This window comes from Chondrus crispus, genomic scaffold, assembly GCF_000350225.1.
Source record: "Chondrus crispus Stackhouse genomic scaffold, scaffold_190, whole genome shotgun sequence".
NCBI classification, from domain to species: domain Eukaryota; phylum Rhodophyta; class Florideophyceae; order Gigartinales; family Gigartinaceae; genus Chondrus; species Chondrus crispus.
The window spans coordinates 97,623-115,552 of record NW_005179076.1 but is presented as its reverse complement, the minus strand read 5'-3'; the positions used below and the strand labels follow the sequence as shown (position 1 = coordinate 115,552).

General features: G+C 49.7%; 4 protein-coding genes; 2 read left to right on the top strand and 2 right to left on the bottom strand.

Annotated features, from left to right (window-relative positions):
- Window positions 1–12,200: 12,200 nt before the first annotated feature.
- CHC_T00003479001 (hypothetical protein) lies at window positions 12,201–14,156 on the top strand. XM_005715009.1 is given in 2 exon segments: window positions 12,201–14,057; window positions 14,058–14,156. 1 exon segment carries the CDS (start codon window positions 12,201–12,203, stop codon window positions 14,055–14,057), a length of 1,857 nt encoding a protein of 618 aa, XP_005715066.1. The 3' UTR covers window positions 14,058–14,156.
- Window positions 14,157–15,627: 1,471 nt separating this feature from the next.
- Window positions 15,628–15,873, bottom strand: CHC_T00003478001 (hypothetical protein). The gene has a single exon (XM_005715008.1). The coding sequence runs from the start codon at window positions 15,871–15,873 to the stop codon at window positions 15,628–15,630; it is 246 nt and encodes an 81-aa protein (XP_005715065.1).
- Window positions 15,874–16,198: 325 nt separating this feature from the next.
- Window positions 16,199–16,600, bottom strand: CHC_T00003477001 (hypothetical protein). Its single transcript, XM_005715007.1, has one exon. The coding sequence runs from the start codon at window positions 16,598–16,600 to the stop codon at window positions 16,199–16,201; it is 402 nt and encodes a 133-aa protein (XP_005715064.1).
- A 6-nt stretch (window positions 16,601–16,606) lies between these two features.
- CHC_T00003476001 (hypothetical protein) lies at window positions 16,607–17,913 on the top strand. XM_005715006.1 is given in 2 exon segments: window positions 16,607–17,779; window positions 17,780–17,913. 1 exon segment carries the CDS (start codon window positions 16,607–16,609, stop codon window positions 17,777–17,779), a length of 1,173 nt encoding a protein of 390 aa, XP_005715063.1. The 3' UTR covers window positions 17,780–17,913.
- The last annotated feature ends 17 nt before the right edge of the window (window positions 17,914–17,930 follow it).

Here is a 17,930-nt window from a genome sequence, read left to right as displayed (position 1 = left end):
CCCCCCTATCAGGGATCCGAGCTACTGCGGGCCACAAACCCGCTTAAAAAGGACAGGGAGCTTCGAACACTCCGTAGCGCTGTGCCGTTGGCAGTTGTTGTTTTTGTTGCTGTTGTTTGTGTTGGACCGTCGGACCGTGGTCTCTGCCTAACAGGCCCATTGCACTACAGGTTAGAGGTAAGGGAGCGCTCGCTGGTTAGATACCCACGCGAGGGAACTACCGTACGGAAAGGACTCGAAAAGAGGGAAGGCACACGTGGCCAGTGACACTCAGCCAGTGGGAGGTGCTATACTGTACGCCAACGGCCGGTCACGGGTTAGAAGCATGAGCGCTAAGAGAGACCAGAACTGTGTTAGCACTTAGCCGTCAAGGGAAGGGAGGCGAGTCTGCCTCCTCTTTACGGGGACGGGCAGGTGTCCCGGTCTTAACCCCTAAGTGGAACGCCAGGACACCTGTCCCGCTACAGTAGCTGTTACTTAATGTATACCAGCTACTGTACACAATTACTTAATTTGTGCCATTGACTACTACCTACTACCTAATCACCGTACGGATTTCACACGTGTCCCGTGGCCACGGTCCCTGCCAGCGGTTAACCACGTCCGGCCCGTGGGGTACTACTGCGCGCGGCGGGCGCATGTACGCCCGCTCGCTACAGTAGCACCTGTTCCCCCTTCGGTCTTCATCTTCCCGGGGTGGTAATGGTACACAATTGTAAATCAAACGGCACTGTATGCGGGTTGAGGACGCGCGCAGCACGCCCACTGGCCGGATCTGCCTCCGCTCATCTGTACTGGATCGTCACCGAGTACCACTCCGGGGCGTCGAGGCGTCGAACCGCTCGTGCGTGCGCGTGTCCTCCCCGACCCCGCTCTCGCACCACTACCTCGAGCCCGTGCTCGGTTCTATGGGTGGGCCGTGTTTCCGTCTTGCCGCCGATCGGGGTCTCCGCAAGAACTGAGTATACACACCCCTCCATCGGGGGTGTTTATGCTACAATCACTTGCGGCGGAAAAGTGTCCTCGAGCTACAGTTTTCGAGTCTTTCACATCATTACAAACATTTTCAAGGACGGCGTTTGCCTCCTTGACAAAAGGGGTGCTAGTTTCTCGTCAACGTTTTCGACGTCGATTTCTGTCTGTGCGAATGACGACAAATAGTCCCAGCCGGAGAGCTCCCCAGAGCGCTGTGAAACCGAACGTGTATCCTCCCTGTCGCTGTTTGCAGATATTTCCGCCTCACCCACATCATTGTTCAAATCTATATCGACGAGGGAATGAAGGACAACGTCATCTTCAGACGTAAATATTCCTGACCAGTGGCCCTCAGTGACGTTTGTTTGCTCATTGAACTCAGTATTATCCCGTTCTGCATCGATAAAGGTTGAAATACGAAGAGCAATGACTTCTTCTTCCAAATCGTTGGCGTCCAATATGCAAATGTCGTCCTCTGATTCGGAATTTGAAGATATTTCCAACATTTTAGAACGCTCCTGGGAAAGGGGATGGTCCCTATCATACAAGGAGGGGCTGGAGGGGTAGTCATGTGTTGTTCGAACTGTGGGCAGAACCGTATTAGTGGGAGAAATTACCATTGTGGACATTTGGTAAGCGCTTGGAAGAGCACCTGCTGGTTAGCTGCATGAAGCTTGTCCATCGGTCATGCAGTTTTTACTAGATGGAGCGTCAGATTCGTGTGACAGCGCGGAGAGCAACAACGGATCTTGTTAACCGAGTAGTTGAAAAGGTTGTTCTTCGGAAGACAAAGAGTTTTCAAAGTGTGATTCTGAATTAAAAAGAGGGTCTGGCTCGTACTGTATGTATTATTTGACATAGTGGCAAGCAGATCCAGGCACAAGGATGTTCAGTACAGCTTCTTTTCCGAAGCGGCAAGCAGGTCGCAGTACCATGAAAGTGAAAACGTTGGTTGATTTCATCCCGTTAACCGTCTTACTTAAGCACAAGGACGGTGGGGCCAATGGTTTTGTGATAGGGGTGATCGTGAGAGAAAAGTAATGTGGGAAGATGACTTTGGGTGATTTAGTGATGTTTCTGCATTGATTGTGTTTGACGTCACTCAGTTTGCCTGCATTTTTGTGCTGTTCACTACATTAAAGTAATTATTCACTACAGAAAGTGACCATTAACTATATTTTCAGTGGATGATCTCTCAAAAAGGTCACTGATTGCTCCCAAAGTTCACGCAAAATCACTGCTTCAAAGTGACGCAATTTTCATCGCCTATGCAGCATAGGGATAGGAACAGATCACTCACACTGATCACTGTATTTAACACAGATTAAATAAATAACCTGGATTCCAAATTATCATGGACCAGGTTATTTGATATGCAGGGCTTGCAGAACAGGTGTTAATAAATATCGGAAAACGCGCCGCCGGACGGCTCCTTTCGCTGCATTCTAAGACGACGAACTGTTTTGCGCAATATTCTGGAACCTCCTCTGTCTTCACGATCTGTAACTATGCCCTCCGGTAGTCATATCGAGTAGACTCTACCCCACGCCGTGTTGAACCAAAAAAACAATTCTCCTTCACAAATCCGTGGCTCACTGGAAACAAATTGCAGTCATTCTATTAGCGTCACATCCCCCAACCACGACCCAAAGTGCCAAAGACACGATGTGGCGACCCTTGCACAGCGCCGACTTGTGCTTCGTTGCAACGAACCATCCATGGATGGTAGAGGAGTCTGAACGCAAAGGACCAAAAGAAATAGCGGCAAAAGCCATACACCAGTTTCCTAATTTGCAGATTGAAGACTACAGACCAGCTCATGCCAAGGCAAGCGCGTGGTGGAAGAAACGAGACATATAATTTAACCTCCGGATCCGTAACAATCGCATTCGGGAAACTACAGTATCTGCACAGGATGAAATGCGACGAATTATCTTCAATGCAATTGATGGCGGAGGAAGGAAATGCGCAGGTTGGGTTTCAGAAACATATCCCGAACTTGTGTCTGAATTTGAGCGTTTGAAAGCGGCAAGCGTGAAGCTCAGTCCAGCTGTGTTGCGCTGCGTTGCAAAATCTCTCATCGATGGTGCTCCCCACGGTTCCCCGTTTCATCGGAGTGTCTGGATCAACGGCACACTTATCGGTGACAAGGTGACGATACGGTGGATTCAAATTTTTATGTCATCTCACAACATTGTTGTGAGACGACAGGCAGGGAAATTGCCAACAAGTCCAAAAAACACTTCTTCATTGAGAAATGCGTTGCATTTCACCTGGGACAGTTGAAAAGGGAACTCGATGCTGGGGAGCTGACGGAAGAAGTCATTGAAAATGCGGACGAGACGCATTTTTATTTGACATGGACAATGGTCGGACGATCAGTTTTCGCGGAGATGAAGAGACAAAACATGCAGATCTTGTATCAGGGGACGAGGGTATCACAATGATGGTTCGGTTGACGGGCGGGCGCGTCGAACGAATCGGACAACCGATGCTGGTTTTTAGGAACGAAAACTGTTCTTATCCTATCCGAGGGGTTCCTAACAATGTTCCAGGTGTCGGCTATCGATCTGGAGAGAAAGGCTGGCTGGAAAAACGAGTGTCTATTGAATGGTTATCGGAACCACGTGCGATAAGGAAAGATATCCACGGTCGTCGACGGACACTTTTTGTGGACAATTGTACCGGTCATAATGAAAATGACGAAACGGCATCATTGCTGGGAAGAATCAACACCGATCTCAAGAATTTCCCAGCCAACGTAACTGACCTAGTTCAACCAGCTGATTCATTTGTTATTTATAAAATAAGGACGCATGGAGACGCAGATGGGACGCTTACGAAGTAGGGTTGATCGATCGAGGAGAGTGGATGAAGAGTGGATGTGGTTCGAGTGAGAAGTGTAGTATAAACACCCCCAACGGAGAGACGTGTATACTCAGTTCTTGCGGAGACCCTCGAGAGGGAGAAGACAAGCGAAGACGGACACCCACTACGGAACCGGAGCACGAGCCCGGGTAGCGTGGTAGAGCGGGATCGGGGAGGACGCGCGCACGCGCGAGCGGATCGACGCCTCGACGCCCCGATGCGGTACTGGGTAACGATCCAGTACCGACGGGCGGAGGTGGATCCGGCTCGTGGGCGTGCGTCGCGCGTCCTCTACCTGCGCTCGGTGTTGTCTAACGCGCGCGAAGGCGAAGGCGCGCGGTTAGAATAAGCGGGGAGTCGGCCCTAGGCGGTCGGTCGTCGACAAGTCCGTGCTTGTCGCCCTTCCCCGCCGCCGGTCCGCTCCATATTTAATGTACATAATAACCTATCATAATAGTACAGTACCGATGTACTGTAGCGACGTACTGTAGCAGTCAGTCGACACTCTAATACTGTCAGCCATCGGGGCTGACAGTACACGTGTGTGCGCGCTCTTCGGTCCAGCGCTTACACGTGTACACGTGCGCCCTGTACTTGGGGGTACACGTGGTGGTACTGTAGAGCATCGAGCCCTACAGTAACCGATCCGATTCTGAGTTGATCTAATCTAAAATAAAGCCCCAGGGGGGGTTATGCTTCAAGAAGCTCGAGAACCCTGGCGAAAACTTTTTCTCAAGATGGCAGCCGAATATATTCGTGTTGTGAATTATCAAAAGGACAAGGAGGGATTGTCGTATGCGAGGAAAGCTATGCTCCGCACTGGCATGTCGCCTAACCTGAAAGGGGAATGGGAGGAGTGCCAGCTGTTCAGGAACCTGCAAAGCATAATCGCAAAGCTTCGCAACCATTTTAACGGAGTCCCAGTAGAGCAGATAGAGAAATACAGGCTGTTTGATTCTTGTCTAAATTATTTTGGAACTGTAAAAATAGCCTGGACCAGGTTATTTCGAAACCCGACATTAATTGACCTGGATTGAGAAGTAACCTAGTGTCTAGGTGACAAATGACCTCATATGAGGCCAGTTTTTAGGCGGGCTTTTGCAATTCAAAAAAGTGTAGAATGTTATGGCTACTGTCGTGAAAAGATAACAACTACAGTACTAAACGTTGGCAAAGCAGAAAACATTCAATTCTGTATCTTACTCTTCCGTACTCCACACCTTCGTCCACCTCTTCTCTACTTTTCTTCAAAATGGTGAGCGTCAATGATCCTCGAATTATTGCAGGTAACCCCGTCCACACTCGTGCGAGACTACTCAAAATGTCAGAGCAAATGTAGTCGCATGTATGGAGCTGCCTCGAAGATCAAATTGGTCGTGGGAACTGTCATTAGCATGAAAAGTGACAAAATCAAGGGTCACTGTGTAACTTCCGTCAGGGTTAATTGGGAATTATCAGATGGCCTCAAGGACGGCACGCTTCGCATAGCTAACATCAAGGCTGGTGAAGTGATAGACCTGATTGACGACGGCCCGGAAGATCAAATTCACCAAGCAACCGAAGATTTCGTGCAACCTGACCCTACAGAAGACCGCGTGACACCACTGCAAGGAGCACTCAGCCCGAGTACGAGGATCTCTGAGAGTGACGAAATCGATTCGCAAGATGGCTCAGTGACGTCAACGGCCGGGCCTGGAATCATGAAGAGGTCACGATGCAATTAAATGGTATGATACCAACGAGAAGATGGAAGGTGATTGGACCGATTGATAAGATTATATCCCGTGGTCACGGTCCATATCAAATGCATCCCATGGACTACTTCATGTGGATGTTCCCACAGGAACACCTGGCGTTAATGGTTTCCTACACTAATGACGCAATGCAATCAAAGGGACTTCGCCTGACTACTAGAGGTGAAATTTTGAAGTTTTTCGGGGTGTTAATCCTTATGACTCGTACTGAATTCGGCAGTAGATGATCTCTTTGGACCTCCCAAGGATCCAGCAAATATCTCCCAAAACCCCAATTCGGAAACATTATCTCCTGCACAAGATTCGAAGAGCTTCGTCAGAATGTCACGCTCAGCTTTCCAGCTGACTCCAGTGACAGGTGGGGTATGATCAGAGACTTCATTGTCGCAATCAATGATCATCGAGCATCTCATGTCATTTCGTCTCAAAACATCTGTGTTGATGAGAGTATGTCACGTTGGTATGGACTAAGAGGAAATTGGATAGGAACTGGACTTCCTCATTATGTGGCTATGGACCGAAAAACAGAGAATGGATGTGAATTGAAGACCGCTGCACGCGGGAAAAGTGGAATCATAATAAGAATTGAGAACGTCGTCTCAGCTGAAAACACGGGTATGAAGGATTTCGAAAGTGTGCACTTACACGGAACGGCCGTGACCTTGAGGTTGGTATAGCGTTGGTGTCACACTAATCGTGTTGTCTGTGCAGATTCGTACTTTGCATCTGTGCACACCGCTGAATCACTTTACGAGAAAGGTCTAAGATTTGTGGTATAACTACCTTCGTCCCAACCACTCGGAAACGAGGGGAGTTAGAGGTGAGGGAGCGCGCGACGCTGCGCTACCCACGCGCAGATGCAAACCGTACGAGTGGACTCGAAAAGAAGGAAGGCTCACGTGGCCGGTGACGCGCAGGAGGACGGTGGTGATAGAACCGGAAGGCCGGTCACGGGTTAGAAGCCTGAGGCTAAAAGGAAAACCGGAACGGTGTTAGTACTTAGCCGTCAAGGGAAGGGAGGCGAGTCTGCCTCCCGTTTACTGGAACGGGGCAGGTGCCCCCGGTCTTAACCCCTAAGTGGGACGCCAGGACACCTGTCCCAAGACAGTAGCTGTTACTTACTGTATACCAGCTACTGTGCTAAATGGCTAATTTGTGCCATTAACTACTAATTACTAATTCCATACAGTTCGAATCCTACACTTGTCGCCGGCGGGGTACTACTGTACTCCGCACCGGCCGTCAGCTGTAAATATAACTCCTTACGGTTCTACTCGCGCTTACAGCCCAACGCACTTTACGCCGGGGCGGCAGCGGTGGTGCCGTCGCCTTTGCGCGGTTGTACTACAAGATTCACAGGCGTTTTGAAGACATCTACCAAGAAATATCCGATGAAATATCTATCTCATTTGGAGATTGCGGAAAAAGGAGAACACGTGACACCAGTTTCCAAGCCGGTAGCTGGACCTCAACTCATGGATGTGATGTGGGTCGACAGAGACCGAAGATACTTTATTAGTTCTGTTGGAAGAACCAATAGCAGAACTCCCATCCATCGGGAGAGATGGCGCACACGCCATGGTGTGACAAGAAAGGAGGAATTGTCAATCCGTATTCCTTCAGTCTGCGAGCAATATTATGAAACGTTCTCTCAGATAGACCGCCACAACAGATCCAGTCAAGATGATCTCGGACTGGAAAAGAAGTTTGAGGTCAAGGAGTGATCTATGCGTGTCAACCCTTCCCTGTTGGCCATTTGCATCGTAGATGCTTGGAAACTGTATGCAGGTGCAAAAGGAGGTGGTTCTAAGATGTCTCCCAATCAGTTCTACTGTGGGCTTGCTGACCAGTTAATTGACAACAAGTATGATCGTATATCATTACATCAGCGAGAATCAGACATTGCAGTTGAAGATGAGGATATAGGCTCTGGAAGTGGAATTGGTACGCACTTGAATCCAACGACTCGCAAACGCAAAAGTGCTTCTGGAGAGGAGCTTAGTGATCTTTATCAATCTAGATGCAATATTTGCAAAGGTACAAGGAAATTGAAGTTTATGTGCTCCGCTTGCAAGTTCTATTTTGACAAAGAAGTATATCTATGTCATCACTGTGGGATAACTCCTCTCCGCCCTGGGTTGGGTGAGAGGCGGAGGCTTTAGCGAGGGAGAACGCGGCGCGGACACGACGCACTAATTGAACCGGTCGGACGAGCTCGCGAAAAGGGAGTGGCTCACTGGCCGGTCACGCGCAGTCGCCCCGTGGTGCGTAAACGGGAGCGACCGGTAACGGGTTAGAAGCCAGCGCGCGCGATAGACAACCGAAACGGACGTACGTAGGCGCGAAAGAGACGGGGGCGAGCTTGCCCCAGTTTACTGGTGGGGACGGGTGTCAGGTCTTAACCCCTCAGAGAGACGCCTCGGACACCTGTCTCAGTGTACAGTACCTGCCGCCTAGTGCGTACCAGGCACTGTACGCAATTAAAAAACTAGCCCCTCAATTCCTAATTACCGCGCGGACGCTGCAGCTACACGTGTGTACTGCTGTACACACGCGCTGCTTACAGACTACTGCACGGATGCCACGTGTGCTAGCGTACACGCGTAATACTAGCAGACTACCGCTTGGCCAACACGTGCACTACTGTACACGTACGCCAGATTACGACCGCTCGGCACGCGCGCGCTCCCTACACGTGGGCACACCCACCCACGTGTCCACCGTGCACGGCCGCACGGTTAATAATCTCCCCGCGCGCGCGTCCGTCGTTGTACTATAATCACCAGACCGGGCGTGATTGCTTTAAGAAACACGTTGACGAACGTCACGATCTTACTTTAAAAGGTAAGTACTATTAGTTCTAAAGCTACTCTTAGCCTTTAAAATCGACTAAATTTGTCAGTATTGGAGCAAAAGAGAGCAAAAAGAGATAAAAAACTCCTGTCGCTCCCTATGATTCTATCCTGCGTCTAAAGACTTGCTTGGAAGACCTGCAGCCTTTTCGGAATGCCTGTTCATGAGATGCCACCGTATTCAAGCTCTTGTTCGAGTGGGCGCTGTACAGCGTGCTGGGCTGCAGGTTGTAGTGCAACCTACGCCTATGACTAGGTACAACTCCCAGCCAGATTTGCATGTGTGCTTTTCTTTAAAGAGCACGAAGACGCGGTAAGCTTGTTCAATTTGAATACTTACACTTCATTATGTGTCTTGAAAGGGCGTGTAATTAATTTGCCGAGTTCATATTATATCTTGTCGTGCTTTAATTGGAGTAAAGTCGACAGAATAGCGAGCACAACTTAATTTTGTCACCGCTGGGCATCTCGCCGACAGCGGGAATGTGTACATAAACTCTGGTCTCAAGACTGAGCAGTAAAGGTATCGCGCTACGGACTAACGAACCGTCAGAGCGAGGTGCCCTCCCTACGCTTCTGCGAGTTGCCACAAGGTTACAGACAAGAACCATCGAGATCCCCGAAGGTATTTCTCGACCACTATAAGTGCCCAGCGACGATTTGAACCCCAACTTCTCAGACTCAGCGATCCGTGCAGACCACTGAGCTGGCTTGTCAATTACTAACTAGCTGTTTATAGTTGTATATATAGTTGTTCAAAGTTATACTTGGTAAAAATTGTGCTCCTTTTGTTCTGAAGTGGCGAAAATCTTAATTTTTGTTTAAAGTTTACTGTAGAGCATTTGACCTCAAATGAGGCAAATTGCAAGTCGTCTAGACACTACAGCGGGTTGCCCTAAAGTCCGGACAAATGCCCTAAACCCCGGACACAAGCTAATTCTGCAAATTTTATTCGGAATCATGATTCGGGCCCTCCTGACCACCATAAAGGGTCTCTCCGGGTACCTTCAGGGCGCTTTCAGCAGTAAACCATTCGTCGCCACGTCATACCGACCTCGCCACTGGATTTCTTGCCGTTCAAAATTGTAGAATGGCGCCTTTTTTCCACGCCAATGTTGGGGTGGGGCTCGCAGGAGCTGGTTAAATGATTTTCGCCAGAGCTCAATGGCCGGTGAGAGCTCACACCCTTGACCGCAATGAAAACCGAATGCGCGGGTTCTGCGTGCATTTCAATAAAGGCATCAGCACGCGATGGAGAAACGTGTTCGACGAGACGTGAGAAAGGACCGACACGAAGCCAAAACCGTCCAACTATGCATCTAAGGCGCTATTAGTTTGCGTAAGGCAGCCGCAGAAGCACAAATTCCTAAATCAACTCTGCATGATCGCGTTGCGAAGCATAAAAAATCGGATCGAGTAGCAAGCAAACGCCCACGGCGTCAGCCAGATTTAGCGGCAGAAGAGGAGCAGACCCTGGTCGACTGGCTCCAATATTTTTCAGACATGGGCTGTCCTCTGAATCAAACGGACCTCGTCGAGGCCGTGAACGAGCTTGTGAAAAAAATGCCTGGAGAACGACGCGCGAAGTTGCGGTTTAAAGACGGAGTCCCAGGAAAGAAGTGGGTTCGAGGATTCAATGCTCGACATAAGGGAGAGATTAGATTTGGCAGAGCATCAAAGCAGGAGGCTGTGAGGTGTAAGGCGTGCAATGGTGAGACCCTCACAACGCATGTAGCCGCACTGGAAGACCTTTTTGAGAGATGGGGATTTGATGCTCGCCGTGTTTACAACATGGACGAGGCCGGCTTAACGCCTGGAAAAGATGTGGCTGGCACCACAACAAAGAAGACATACACGCGCGCTGGCATCCGTGGACAGCACCCCGGTCCGCTTTTTCTCCATGTCGATCGATTAATGTTGATGGCGTCCATTTGCGCAGATGGAACCATTGGTACAAATATGTTTATGATTGAAGGCACCGGTCTACGGACGAGAACGATAAAGAGGAACGGCAAAGAAGTCACTGAGACAATCGCGGATTGCCTCCCACGCCATGCTCTACTCACAGTACGCCCAGATGTTGTAGGACGTGACAAGACAAACGTTCTCGAATGGGTCACACATTTTGTCAAAAGCGTTAAGGATCTCACGAGAGGCGATCGAAAGGTCTTGCTCATCTACGATGAGTACCGCAGTCATCTTCGCTTCAAGGTCCTCCTCACTCTCAAAGAGGGCGGTGTGATTGCTTACTGCTTACCAGCACACACAAGCGGCACAACACAGCCCCTGGACGTTGGCGTGTTTTCCCCATTCAAAAGCATCTTGAATGATCTCATCTACTCAGTGGCAAGCAGCAACAAGTCCATGGTTTACGACCAATTTGACTTTGCTCGCTTTCTCACGCAGGCCATGCCAACTTCGTTCACAAAAGAGAACATAGAGGCAGTGTTCAGACGAGCTGGAATCTTGCCAATAAATCCGCTAGTTCTCTTGCAACGCCCACTTCCAGGGACCAGTGACGAAAACGCGAGGCCCTTGTCCGTGACAGAACTGACCCAGAAGCTTGAGGAGAAACGAACTATGATCAGGGTTGGCTTGGACATTCAACAGACGACACTCCGCAGAGGCTTTATTGACACACAAGTCGGTCTGGCAGTAACTAGTTCTGCAGTTTTGGAAAAGGTGCAGGCGCAGGACGTTGCTTATGCACAAAAAAGGCCGAAGAGAAAAGGAAGAGGAAGGCCAGAGTGGAAAAGGCCAGAGCAAAGACCATCGCAAAAGAGCAGGCCCGCAAAGGGAGGGAAATGAAGGATAACATGCGAAGGGCGCTGATCAACACAATCCCGCTTGCTCAGTAGATGGCCATGCCCCGTGGCACACTGAAGGAGCGTCGCGACGCCGCAAAGAAGAGGACCTTGGACATGGCGAAGATTGTTGGTGCATCTTTCCCGACGGTGCCACAACTGTGGGCTCGACCCCCCCACCCACCCCCCCCGGCTTCCCAAATTAGGAAATTTGAATGATTCTATATGATAAGCTGTCCGGATTTTAAGACACCTCTGGCTGAAGAAAGGCCTCTCAGACTCTTCCCCAGGCGTTCCCACAAATACGGCGAAAGTTGATCAATCGCGACCAATCAAACGTGGCTGTGTTCGTCACATCGCTTAGGAGTAACTGCTGAAGTTACGATGCGAGAGCACAATCTTTTGTACTTTAAAATTAAATTTTGTTTAACTGTCCGAACTTCAGGGCAACCCGCTGTAGACCAGATTATTTCACGTACGGACGTGGAAAACGTGGTTCAGAAATGACTTGGTCCAGGTTAAATACAGTGATCAGGTGTCACTGGGTAGGGGTTTTGCCACATTCCAAACTTCAGTCCCAGGCCTTTTCCTGCGAGAGCAACGACTGTAAGAAAACACTTCGCTACACGTGTACTGCCCTGTTTTCATTACAGTTCACCGTCGATTTTGCTCCAGCTCCCCAGCAGAGCTGAATTTACATGCAAAGAATGATGCTTTTCTACCCTTGCATCGACGGTGTGCAGTTCTTTTCAGACCTACTCAGCTCTATTGCCTTATGAATAAAGATCCGTGGGTAAGGGAACGGGTGCCGGTGCAGAAGCGTGACAGACGCCGGCACAAGTTGGCCCTCATTGTTTACGACGGGCTCCATCCGGCCAACGTTCTGAGGATCACCCAAGTGACTGCTCTGAACGAAACATAACTTTTTGATTAACTCGTGCTTGGGTATGGCCAATTCGTTCCCCTCGACACCTTTCACATCGCCCTCTTGGTCTAGAGAACAGGATGAAAACTCTTTTGTCAAATTGCAGCTTCCGCCGACTCGTCCGCTCGTCTCCCCAGTATACACGGGGCATTCAAGCACAAGTAATACTCTGCTTGAGATTTTACCCAAACGAACAATATTTAATCCTTGGTCCGACTTTGACGGCAAGGTGAGAACTGCACGTGATGATAGCAGAACTCTTATCGCTTCTCTCCCTGACAAGGAAAGGTTTGAAGTTGGGTGCAGGTTTATTGGAGCTAAGCAGCAATTAACAGAGAGTTTTATCATAACCTCCGAGACTAATACGTCGCATGTTGCATTGAGTGCTTCTGCTTCTGTGGCTTGTGTTTATGGAAAGCTCAACAAAAGGCCAACAATCGCTACCGCTGGTTACAACAAACGCATTCCATCGTCCGTGTTCCGGTACGGTGGGTCGCCACCGATTGATTTGGTCTTCCGTCGTTCTCCAGCGTTTTTGTTTTCGGAGGGTATGGACCTGAATCAAGAACAAATCATTTTGGTGGCAGGAGTAGCGAAGGGGTCGTCAATGCCGCTCATTCCAGCTCCTGCTCAGGAGAATTCTTCAGTGCATGTTGCCGCCGCGCACAATGGCGGATTTAAAACGGAGGGGAAGAGCTGGTACGTGAGAATGATGTCACAGGCCTTGATACACGGCATGCATACGAAGAATGGGTGCGTCTTATTAACAAACCACAACGACGCCATGTTCATGAAGGTTAAAGCGCACAGTGGGAGGAGCGGATGGAAACTGGAGGTCGAGGTTTCCAGGCTTTACAAGTGTAACGCGGACGAGTCCTCGTTTCATGGCATCATCGCGGTGCTCCGCGAAAGCGACACCAGCCCTGACAGGGGCGATGAATTGCAAGCAGCGTTCAATGATTTTCAACAGACTCGCCTGAGGAAGAACCCGCGTGAAAGCTCTGGGCCCAATGATAGTAGTTGCAACGTTTTGAAACCCGAGGAGATAACAACGGGACTGGGCTCTCGTGTCAGTGAGGCGGCATCTGATCGTAATGGCACCAAAGCTGCAAATACGGCAGCATATATCCAGAACAGACATAAGCGTCCGAAAACCCAGGACAGCGCATTATTTGAACAAGATGCAGCACCGTTGTATCAGCCAGAACTGATCCGCCGTTTAATGGAGGCTTCAGATGACATCATCACGACGGACGGACACTCGACGGTGTTGCGGAGCTGGAATGGTGACATGGAAGTAGCCGTGAAGTACTGGAACTGCGCCAGCCAAGAAGGATTAGATATGATCGTGAACGAGGCTGAGTTGTTCGAGGAAATCGCAGATAGATGTCCACGCTTGTTAGGGACGGTGTTACCGCGTGTAGTGGCGCTTTGGAAAGAACCAGCCACGGACACAGTGGTCGTGACAGAGCACGTGGGAGAATCTTTGAGCATAGAAACGAACGAAAACGGGCTCAATGAAGTTTTGATGTGTGGGACTGTTGTGCTTGGCAGCAGAGATAGTGAATTGCTAACACAAGCGGCGCACGAAGCACTTAAAGAGCTTCATGAGACTGGATTGCGACACATGGACATCGGCACGCGGAACATGAGGGCGAAACGAGAGATTGATGAGAAGGGAGCAGTGATCTGGAGGGTGTGGTTTATTGACCTTGGGCTGGCGTACTTTTCACAGGATGACCGTGATAAAGAACAGGATGAGAACGATCTACGACGTGCATGTGCCACCAAGTTCAGTAGATCAACATGTGACACTGCCGCACCCGTGGATTCCAGCGAATCGACGAGTGACGACGAGAATGAGGATTGTTTCCCTTAGAATACGGTACACCATATCTGGTGTATAACCATGTACAGCAGTCGTCCTTGATGAACAGCAATAGTACTGCGCAGTGGGCAGTAAAAAGGAGGTTGTAGTCCAATCGAGGACACCAAATTTCAGAAGACGGTCAACTCATGTGCGGCCGATTGTCAGTAACGGACTGCAGGATGCAGAACGACAGGAAGATCAACGGCTTTGAAACCTCTCCGCAAGTTAGCAGTGAGCTTCAGACTATCTGATCACTTCAGTTCATTCCGACATGTGGTGACCATGTTTGGGATACGCGTGCGTTACCCGGCTTTCACGTGCAAACTGCACAGAGAACTTCGGTGTAATACGCATGAAGCGCCAGTTGTATGAAAAGGATCTACACGGGTGACGACATACAAGCCAAAACTCTTTACCAAACAGATTAATAATTTCTTTCATCTCGGAAAGTGTGTCTGACTGCGATCTCTCTGTTCTCTACCGGACGTGCAAATGAGTAGTTTCAATAACCCGTCGAAGGGTAATGTGGAATAGCCTCACGTACAATATTCCTCACTTGTCCTCATTCCAATCTTTCCCTGCATTGAATGTGAGATGCCACGCGACAAAAAACTGTGAAACCAAATTCTACCTGTGAGAGCACACGTGCGCGGTTTGATCTGAGTACTGAACAGATTGCGAAGAGCATGGCTACCATTCTCATACTGCAGATTCGCCATTCGCATTGATCATCAGAGCATCTCTACTATGCGCAGACACAACATCTGAAATAGTCAGGTCTGGGCCAATGGCCAGAGGAGTGGATGTGTTCCTAGCCTCGCCACAAGCCCATTGCCATGTACATCTTCCATGTCCAGAATTTTGTGCTTGAGGCGCCAATGGGCAAGACTGCGAAAAGAAAAGTCATCGCGAGGACGAACAATTGGTCAGCTTCATGGCAGCCGAAATGTGCTTAGTAAACATGTGTGGAACCTCTCCCTGCTTGAGTGGCACTCTGACGCAACGTGTTTACCAGTTACAGTTTGTGGAAGGGCCTTTAAAAAGCTTTTTGAAATAAACTATCAAAGCCTTGACTTTCGAAAAGTAAACGACTCCCCTTTGGCTCTGCATAATGCACTGCGTGCGAAGACTGTGCATGGCTTCACTTCACCTCAATGCATTGCGTGCAAGGGCTGTGCATGGCTTCACCAGAACCGCCCCGGAGGAGATGCACCTTAGCGCTTCGAAACGATTGATGGAACATATTATCCAGAACGCAGCAGAATCCCAGAAATGTTAAACATGGTCCGAGTCGTTCCATCTGGTCGCCAGCGTTGCGTGGGCATACAGTACAGTATAACCAACAAGGCAGAACTGACACGTGTGATGTTCACACCGTGAAGGCACTGTGTGCTTACAGTTCGACTAACACTCTTTAAACCCTTTGATCGTTTCGCGAAGACTTCCCATGCAAACGTGATTTTGTCGAAGCTCAGCTCCTGTGTTTCCTTCGTCACTGAACCTGCAGTTCAAGTGATGAAGGCTGCGGTGGAACAGGCCCAGTGTCCGAAACAGTGGAGAAAAACGACTGGAAGAGATTTTAAGGAAATTGCGCACCGTCGAACGGTACAATTTGAAACGGGGTTATCCGACGAAAGAGAGATGAATTTGGGTTGAGATTGTCGTTGCTGCCTTGCTTGCTCTCCTTTCCGTAATGGCCCATGGAGAGGGCTTCGCATTCCAAAAAGGGGACTTGCAAACGACCATGACTCGTGGAATTACTCAATTCGGCATTATTGCGCGAGTCCTCTCTGTACTGTACACCTATACGATGATTTTCAAGCATCAGTGGCTATGAGAAGCCTTTCCTGTTGTTGTGCCCTTCCTGTTGCAACGAAAGACCGCTTTCACCACAAGATACCATTCATGGGGTCCTCGTACCTCTTCGCCCTTCACCCTTGATTTAATTCTCAAGCCGCATTTCCATGTAACCCGCGTTTCCTCCCAACACTCGACACTTCCGCGAGGCGATGAGAATCAATGCACGCGATGATCCCCCCGTCCGATGCCCAAGCTTGGGCCCTGCCGACTACCCTGCTTCCCCATCTCCGACACAATCACCCCGTGCATCCGAACGCCGCAATGCACCGCCTCGTGCGCTCGTCTCCGTCTCATACGTCCCATCGTCTCCCATGGCACAGCACGCTCACTGAGCCTGGCAACAAGCCCTCTCTCTTACCCGATACCGCTGCAAAACACACCCCAGCCTTCCCAGAGTCTTTTTCTTGAACGCTGTGGAAGCTCCAGAGCGTCTCCAGCTCAACGTCCTCGGGACTCTTCCGCCCTATCTCGCCAACTCGGCTTACTGTCTCAACGGCCCGGGCGTATTTAACGTTAAGCACAAGGATGGCCAGGAGCTTGAGACAGAGCATTAGTTTGATGGATTGAGCATGATCCACGCTTTTCGGTTTGATGCCGCGAGTAATGGCGTCACCTATCAAAGTAGGTTCACTGGCGATGCCACTGAGCGTGCGATACAGTCTGTCCCGAAGGACCAATACAGGGCAATTCATATTTCAATGCGACAGCGCCCGGAGAGTGCGTTTGGTCGTCTGATGCACGCGTTCGGGCCACTGACGAAAGATCCCAAGCTTGGTGATGTGCCGTTCAACACGAGCGTCACCCTGGAAAAGCTACCGACGAGGGGCATTCTCAATGCGAGCACGGATGCAAATGTCATTCACAAGCTGGATCCAGAAACGCTGCGGGTTACCGACAGGTACGACTTTTCCTACTTTAGTCCCGAGTTGGACAAAAGCATGTGCCTGTCGCATGGGACTCTGGATGACGTCACTGGTGAGTACTTCAACTGCATGGCCAACTACAGCCCGGTCAAGACGGAGTACACCGTGTTCCGCATCGATTCTTCAGGCAAGGCAAATGTTTTGGCTAAAGTCAAGGACTTCACCTACTACATGCACAGTTTAGCGCTCACGAAGAGTTATGTCATCATGGCCATGGGCCCGGCTCAGATTGATCTTTTCCCTCTGTTGCGGGGAAAATCGTTCACTGAGGCTTGTGAAATGAGACCAAACACTCCAACCAGGTTCGTCGTGATCAATAGACAATCTGGCGGTATCGTCGCCGAGTATGAGCACGAACAATTCTTCAACTTTCACACTTTTAATGCGTTTGAACAGGATGGCGATATCATGATTGATCGGTCTTTGTTCAGCGATTGTAAAATTCTACAAGAACTGTGGATAGACAATATGACGCAGGGAGGCAACGTAGCCCGAGTCAAACCCGTGAGATTCACACTCCCCAACATAGCAGATGTCGGCGCCCGCTACTCGACCTCTATGCCAAAGGCATCATTTCGGGTACTGGCGGACGTAGCCTTGGAGTTTGCTACAGTCTCGCCAAGGAAACGGGAAAGACCATACCACTATGTATTTGGCGTTTCTGATAACGACGGGAAGCAATTCAGTAGTAGTATAGCAAAAGTGAATGTGGACACTGGAATCGTTACGTCTTATGTGTTGCCGCAACGGACTTTTGGAGAACCCATTTTTGTCCCAGATCCGAGTGGTAATGAAGAGGATGCCGGCTGTCTTGTAGTGCTGGCACTGGACGACCTGAAGGATAGCTCTGCCTTGCTCGTTCTGGACGCTCGTGCTATGACTGAGGTTGCACGCGCTGAGCTGCCCATGCGGTTACCGCCAAGCTTCCATGGGGCATTTCACACATGATGGGCCGATGACGGGTTTGTTAAGAAATTGAGAGATAGTTTTGCGCCTGTGGAAGAATGGCTATTTATCATAAGAAACTGGCCTAGCAAATAAATAGTGCCGAACCCTTGATCGGGCTCTGCGCCCAGGATGTATTCCAGTTGATATCGAT

Coding starts and splice junctions, on each gene's coding strand:
- CHC_T00003479001 (XM_005715009.1), top strand. CDS start 12,201: ATGGCCAATTCGTTCCCCTCGACACCTTTCACATCGCCCTCTTGGTCT.
- CHC_T00003478001 (XM_005715008.1), bottom strand. CDS start 15,873: ATGCTTGAAAATCATCGTATAGGTGTACAGTACAGAGAGGACTCGCGC.
- CHC_T00003477001 (XM_005715007.1), bottom strand. CDS start 16,600: ATGAATTGCCCTGTATTGGTCCTTCGGGACAGACTGTATCGCACGCTC.
- CHC_T00003476001 (XM_005715006.1), top strand. CDS start 16,607: ATGCGACAGCGCCCGGAGAGTGCGTTTGGTCGTCTGATGCACGCGTTC.